The sequence below is a fragment of the Crocodylus siamensis genome, chromosome 13 (assembly GCF_052110815.1).
Source record: "Crocodylus siamensis isolate JL-2025a chromosome 13, ASM5211081v1, whole genome shotgun sequence".
NCBI classification, from domain to species: domain Eukaryota; kingdom Metazoa; phylum Chordata; order Crocodylia; family Crocodylidae; genus Crocodylus; species Crocodylus siamensis.
The window spans coordinates 38,354,309-38,361,771 of record NC_143407.1 but is presented as its reverse complement, the minus strand read 5'-3'; the positions used below and the strand labels follow the sequence as shown (position 1 = coordinate 38,361,771).

Sequence of the window (7,463 nt, the reverse complement as noted above, 5' to 3'; positions counted from 1 at the left end):
GCATGGGGGGTGGGGGAAGCAGCTGGCTTGAGTGGCGTCTTCCTTCCTTATGGAAACGCGCCTACCCAAAAAACCCCCAAACCCTACAAGTGCTGCTGCTTTGTGTAGTGCAGTCTTCAGACAGCTCTGAAACAGTTACATTCCACCCCCGGTACACAGTATGGTTTAATATTCTTAATAAGCATCAAATGGTTTCAGAGCAAAGCTCTTCATAAAACATTCTTTCTGAATACAGTTTGGCATCACCTCGGTGGTTGCCTAGCAATGCTAACAGACCAGAAAACTGCTGAAGGCAACACTGTCCTTCCCCCCAGCCTGGTTCACGGCACCGCAGAGTCCAGCTGCAGAAACAAACTGATCCGGGCAGTGGCCACTCGGGGAAAAGGCAGGAGATGGCTGTTTCCTTGGTACTTGCAGATGTGCTGAGGCAAGAAGCAGATGTGCGGGTTTGGGACTGTGTGATTTTGTTGCTGTTGTTTACTTTTGGTTTTTGTTTAATTGTGGCTCTTTGGTAGCGGTGAAGGTTAAGAAGAAAACAAAAATGAAAAGCCTGCAAAGAATCATGTCCAGCCAAGAGCAGAAGCTGCCATTTGCCTGATGAAACCAAACGGCTCCTTCTTGTGGTGGGAAATTCCATCATCGAGAATTCAAACGTGGAGCAACCTGAGGTGATGGGGGGCACAAACAAAAGGACTCCGGTTAGTAGTTGAAAGTGCAGTGGGAGCAAGAGTTACTCCCCTCTTGAGCCAGTTATTCAAGAGGCCTGTGAGCCTTGCACGTAAGGCAGGATGTCACGTATTCAGTTTCAGCGCTGCGGGTGCAAGCTGTAGGGCCCTACTCAGAACAAACTGATGCCCCCTTCCCATAAGGAACAGCGAAGGCCTCGGCTACAGGGCTTCCGGGACCAGCTGCTGCACAACTGGAAGCGGCCTAAAGGAGCACGCTGCAGGTTCTGCCACTGCAGGAGCACAACACGCACCTCGTGGGTCAGGTGGTGTCGCAGACCTCTCACACAGAAGCAAAGTGACAGAACTATTATATCATAAGGACAGCTTGATTGGGGGGACAGTCACCTTCCTACAGCAACCGTATACCTCCCTCCCCCGCCCCACAATGTGCTGTAGCTCAGATGGAACCAATGAATGTGATGTAGCTGTTCTGAATCCAGCTGCTTAAGGCAGTTACACATGACACCGAACAGTCCTGCACCTGCAAGTGAGAAGAGGGAGAGCACGAGTGTGGTGGAAAGCCTGATGGTCCACTTACCACAGTGAGGTGGCCGTTCTTGGCTTTTGCTATAAGCAGCTCAGAGCCTGACGTGAAGTCTATTATGCCTTCTTTACCTTGTCCCACTGTAAATTTTATGCTGGCAGCAAAGAAATGAGATTTAGCAGTTCCTGCGTTAGTCTCTATGAATCATAGTGCTTGGCTGGTTCAGGGGGGCGGGGGTAGTGGTCAGGTCAGGTCACAAAGCCCATGAACGCACAGACCAAAGACTCCTGGCAAACACAACCTGTTCCTTCTCATTGTTGGTCACAAAACCCATGGACGCTCAAGCCATGCTGCAGACAGGCAGAGCCGGGGCTGATGTCCAGCACGGCCATGTGCTCTGTGCCCAGACAGGAGACTGAGCAGAGCTGTTGCCGCAACTGACCCAAGCCAGGGGGCTGTCAGGTTGGCTTTGCCGCAATACAGTCTACTCCAGGCCTTTGGGTAGTTAGCCACTATCAACATGCCTGTCAAAACCGTATCAATAAAGAGGCAGCTGTGCTGCTTTTTTTAAACTTTATTTCTTGTTTACTGAGTTGGATACAGCTCTTTTCTTATTCCCCCTCTGCCTCCCAAAAAACTCCCAGATGCTCCTACCTGCCAGTTTTCCCCCTCTCCACAGCCCATCATTGCATCTCGCCTCCCAAATGATTGCGGGGAGGAGGGGAAGGTAGGGAGGGGATCTTGCAGCACTGTATACCTGAACTACTGCGGTGGAAACTTGGGATGGGGCGGCGGGGGAAAGAGGCAATTGTTAAATAGGCTTCCCCTCCCTCTTTTTTCTGATAAGCATACGCATGTGACCCCCCCCACCCCAAAACAGTGTTGGCATACACAATTCAAACACAAATAGTTTAACAGGACTAATATGGAGGATGTGTGTTTAATAAGTGGCCTTGTACCTGGGATCGTCTGACTCTATATTAACAATGTTTTATAGGGTCAGGATGTTGGCTGCCATGGTTCCCCTACTTCACCTGTGACAGGTTTGGGTGTTGTGTTGGTGTTGACGGTAGTCTTACCGAAAATGATTTTAGATTATGGATTTGTGTAGGCTGATTTCACTATGGATGATCCTGCCACTGGCAAGGGGTGGGAGTAGGGGAGCCTTCTAACCCTGCTTCTATGATACTGTAGGGGTGCTTGCGTGCCCGCGGGGGTGTGTGTAAAACCATGCAAACAGGTAGTGTACGAGCCAATGGAAATACCAGTGCGTGTAACAAGACAAATGACTTGGGTGTGCATTTCCACGAAGAGATACAGCCCCATGCCCCGTGTGTGACAAAGGAACAGCAGTGCAAATACACACAATCACTGTCTTTGTACTGCATTGTTCAATACACTGCCCCCCCCCCTTGTATTTGCATTGTTAAACCCATATAATTTATTTGACTCGTTCCACTATATGGTTAATGATGCAAATACACTAGGGGTGAGGGTGTTTAATGTACTGTGTATGTGTAACGATGCGAATACATGTTGTATGCATCATAAAGCAAATACATTATGTGTGTATACTTCACTATGTAAATGCAGTGACTGTGTATGTGTATTTGTGTGTACACACACACACAATACTGAATTGTTAAAGACACACACGCCTGTAACTTAGCTGTATTGTTAAACACACAATGGGCATGTCCTCCTGCTTAATGCAAATAATTATGATGTCACTGAGATAACGGAGACCTGGTGGGACTCCACCCATGACTGGACCACGGGTATAGACAGCTGTGCCCTGTACAGGAGGGACCATGTAGATAAAAGGGGTGGGGGTGTAGCTCTCCATGTTAAGGAAAGCTACGCATCCCTGCGAGCTGATCTTGGTGACCAGGCTGGATGACTGGAGACCCTCTGGGTTAAAATCTGTGGGGGACACACCTGACTCAAGAAGTCTATGGGCCAACAAGAGGCAAAGCGCTGCTCAACCTGGTATTGGCTATAGGGGATGACCTAATCGGCGACCTAGTGATCGGTGGGAAGCTGGGTGACAGTGACCACGAGCTGATCACCTTCACCATCCGCTGTAAAGCTGGCAAGTCAGTCAGCAACACAAAAGTCCTTGACTTCAGAAAAGCCAACTTTGACAAGCTCAGGGGGCTTGTCGGTCAGGCCCTCAGGGACCACGACCCCAGGGAGAGGGGAGTTCAAGAAAAGTGGTTGCTCCTCAAGGGAGCGATCCTCAATGCACAAGCTAAGTCTATCCCATCTCGGAGGAAAGGCAGCAAGAGGGCACAGCAGCCCCCCTGGCTCTCCAGGGACCTAGCAGACCTCCTGAGGCAAAAAAGAAAGGCCTATGAAGGATGGAGGTTGGGATTCACCTCCAAGAAGGATTATTCTGCACTGGTCCGGTCCTGCAGGGAGCAAACCAGGAAAGCCAAGGCTGCAACTGAACTCCAACTAGCTTTGAGCACCAAGGACAACAAAAAGTCCTTTTTCAGACATGTGGGGAGCCGGAGGAAAAGCAAGGGCAACGTTGGACCCCTGCTGAACCAGATGGGGCAACTGACAACTGACGGCCAGGAAAATGCCAACCTATTAAATAGGTACTTTGCGTCGGTCTTTCATCAGTCCCACGGGACGCCCATGCCCGCTATGGGACTTGGAGGTCCAGGTGAGGGAGATCCCCTGCCCTCCATCAGTGCTGACCTCGTGAAGGAACACCTTGAGAAGCTGGATACCTTCAAGTCAGCCGGCCCTGACAACCTGCACCCCAGGGCACTCAAGGAGCTGGCGAGCGTCATAGCCCCCAGCCCCTGGCACGGGTCTTCGAGAGCTCCTGGCGCTCTGGTGTAGTGCCCGAAGACTGGAAGAAGGCCAATGTGGTGCCGATCTTCAAGAAAGGGAGGAGAGTGGATCCGGCTAACTATAGGCCCATCAGCCTGACTTCTATCCTGGGGAAGATCTTAGAAAAGTTTATTAAAGAGGCCATCCGTAATGGACTGGCCCAGGCTAACATCCTGAGGGACAGCCAGCACGGGTTTGTTGCGGGTAGGTCTTGTTTGACCAATCTCATTTCCTTCTATGACCAGGTGACCTATCACCTGGACAAGCGAGAAGAGATTGATGTCATATCTTGACTTCAAAAAATCCTTTGATCTGGTATCCCATGATCACCTCTCGGCGAAACTGGCCAATTGTGGCCTTGGCTCCACCACGATCCGCTGGCTGGGAAACTGGCTCCGTGGTCGGACCCAGAGGGTTGTAATCGATGGCAGTCACTCATCATGGTGTCCTGTGACCAGTGGGGTCCCCCAAGGCTCTGTCCTGGGACCCATCCTGTTCAACATCTTCATTAATGATGTGGACATCGGAGTCAGAAGCGGACTGGCCAAGTTTGCCAACGACACCAAACTTTGGGGCAAAGCATCCACGCCAGAAGACAGGCGAGTGATCCAGGCTGACCTGGGCAGGCTCATGAAATGGGTAGACGAGAACCTGATGGTGTTTAACACCTTGGGAGGAAAAACCTGCAGCATCCTTATAGGCTCGGCAGTGCTACGCTGGCTAGCGCTACGGAAGAAAGAGACTTGGGGGTCATCGTTAACCACAAGATGAACACGAGCCTGCAATGTGATGCTGCGGCTACTAAAGTGACCAAAACGCTGGCTTGCATCCATAGATGCTTCTCAAGCAAATCCTGGGACGTCGGCCTTGGTGAGGCCACAGCTGGAGCACTGCGTCCAGTTTTGGACTCCACAATTCAAAAAGGATGTGGAGAAGCTTGAGAGAGTCCAGAGGAGAGCCACGCGCATGATCAGAGGTCAGGAAAACAGACCTTATGATGAAAGGCTGAGAGCCATGGGGCTCTTTAGCCTGGAAAAGCGCAGGCTCAGGGGTGACCTGATGGCCACCTATAAGTTTATCAGGGTGACCACCAGGATCTGGGGGAACGTTTGTTCACCAGAGCGCCCCAAGGGATGACAAGGTCAAACGGCCATAAACTCCTGCGAGACCATTTCAGGCTGGACATAAGGAAGAATTTCTTTACTGTCCGAGCCCCCAAGGTCTGGAACAGCCTGCCATCGGAGGTGGTTCAAGCACCTACACTGAACACCTTCAAGAGAAAATTGGATGCTTATCTTGCTGGGATCCTATGACCCCAGCTGACTTCCTGCCCTTTGGGCAGGGGGCTGGACTCGATGATCTCCCGAGGTCCCTTCCAGCCCTGATGTCTATGGAATCTATGATAATGCAGTGATCATACGTTTGCGTAACCACACCCCCCGCAATGTATTTACATTAAAACACACCAAACAACTGTTGTTACATGAGCAAACCAATTTGCATTGTTAAACACAAACACAACAGTGTAGCCCTCCAGTACATTCAGTTGTTAAACATGCATACAACCCCATTGTATTTGCACTGTGTATGCATTAAAAACACTGAGCTGTATCTCTGTGATTGTGTATTTTTATCACTGAAAAATTATTTTGTCTGTTAACTGCTGTGCATACATCAGATGATGTCACAGGTATCAAGTACCGGTAAGCAACACACACCAATCACTTTGTTAAGATGAGGTTTGTGAGGATGTCAACTGTGATGCTTGTGGAGAGTTTTCTCAGGACTTTGGAAGCTACTGTGGGTGATGGAAGCAGCAACAGGAGCCCCACAGAGCAGTGATTTACCAGGAAGGGAAAAGGTCACTAAAGGACAAAGCCTGCAGTGAAGGGAAGGGCTCTGGCACCAGGACCAAGTCAGAGTTTCTGCTTAGTTTCTTCTTCCTTTACTCACCTGCCTTGATTAATGTTGACGTTGTCGACTTTGTCAGCACTCATGGCCATTTTGGTTAGTGTTTCAATTGCATGATCACTTTGTAGTACAACATCCCCCTGAAAAAGCCACACATGGTCTTCACTCGCACAAAATGCATTTCACCAGCATTATTTTCAAAGTCCATGACAGTAACAGAGAAAAAGCTGCTATTGGTGCAAGTTAGGCAAAAGATGCCTAGCGCAGTACAAATTCCACAAATGCAGACAATGGCCTCGTTACTGACACCTTTTTAGGTGCTTGAGGACTAGGCGCAGGGCCAAATGGGTGGCTGGAACAACCTTCAGGGAATTTGCCCTGTAGCACACCACTTGGGATAACAGGTGAGAAGAAACGCTGCTCAGAGACTTCACTGATCAAACCCAAGTGAGAAATGGGGAGCTTCAGCTCTCCTCTTAGCACTCAGGCTAGGGCTGATTTCATAGCTCGAGTAGCGGGCTTTTTGCCCGTGCTCTCCCCCAAGTGCCACTCCGATCGCCGTCCCCTGCCCACCTGGCTGCTGTTTTCTGCCCCCTGCCCTAGCGGTCAGTGCTGCCTGCTTCCTCCCTCTTCTGATGTGCCCCGCAGGTTGGTCACCTCTGTCCTAGCTCTCTGAGATACTCTCCTCTTCTCCCCACCTTGCTGGACTTTCATTTTTTCCATGAAACTTAGACTTGCACCTTACTGGAAAAGTCAAGCATGAACAGCAGAGAAGAGCATGTGCTACCTTCTGTTTGTTATCTTCACAGTGCACATGGAGCACGAACAAGTTGTCACTCAGGCTGCTGACGGAGATGCCTGCAAAACAGAGAGGCCATTAGACTCCAGCACAGTGCTCAGCCTTTCAGAGTGGTTCCCCAGTGGGCTGTAGCTTGGGCTAGTCCCATGGGGGAGGGGAGGGAAAGGGAGGGGAGGGTGGAGGGAAAAATGGCTGCCAGTGTGGAAGGCAGGGAGAGGGCAAGAGAGCTTACACCTGCCACAGAGTAAGCTCCCATACAGTGTCATACTCCCAGAAAAAAGCACCTCATCCATGGCTTCAGGGTGTTTATAGCTTAATTTTTCCCGTGACCCACTCCTCCCTTTCATTAAAGTCCATGCACTCCAGTGAGCAACTCTCAGGGACCCAGCCCAGCTCTCAAACTGTTGTTGTCATATGGATATTTTTTTAAAAAGTTGGCAACTATGGCGGTAGGAGACTGCATGAGGCCAGGACTAGAATAATGCGGTGCAACTGCTGACCCGGATGAGACGGGAAGAAAAGGACCTTGCTTCCACACCCTCTGCTCCATGTCCTCAGCAGTGCTGTAGGAGTGGCAATGTGGGGCTGTGGCAAATGAAGCCAAAGAAAGAGCTTGCACCCAAGGGCCGAGGCCAGTTATGACTGCAGTGCACGAGCCAAGGGCTGATCTGGAGCAGGATCAGTCTACTATGATAAA

The 7,463-nt window shown here is 50.3% G+C and overlaps 1 protein-coding gene across 5 annotated transcripts in view; it reads right to left on the bottom strand.

Annotated features, from left to right (window-relative positions):
- Positions 1-147: 147 nt before the first annotated feature.
- The window catches only part of MYO1C (myosin IC), an 87,283-nt gene continuing 79,967 nt past the window's right edge, over positions 148-7,463 (bottom strand). For all 5 annotated transcript variants that reach the window (XM_090024945.1, XM_090024947.1, XM_090024943.1 and 2 more), the window contains exons 29-32: positions 6,755-6,825; positions 6,010-6,107; positions 1,267-1,366; positions 148-663 (exon numbers count right to left, since the gene is read on the bottom strand). In XM_090024945.1, coding sequence (XP_089881071.1) covers positions 637-663; positions 1,267-1,366; positions 6,010-6,107; positions 6,755-6,825 — 296 coding nt within the window. In that variant the 3' untranslated portion in view covers positions 148-636. The remainder of the gene's footprint in view (positions 664-1,266; positions 1,367-6,009; positions 6,108-6,754; positions 6,826-7,463) is intronic.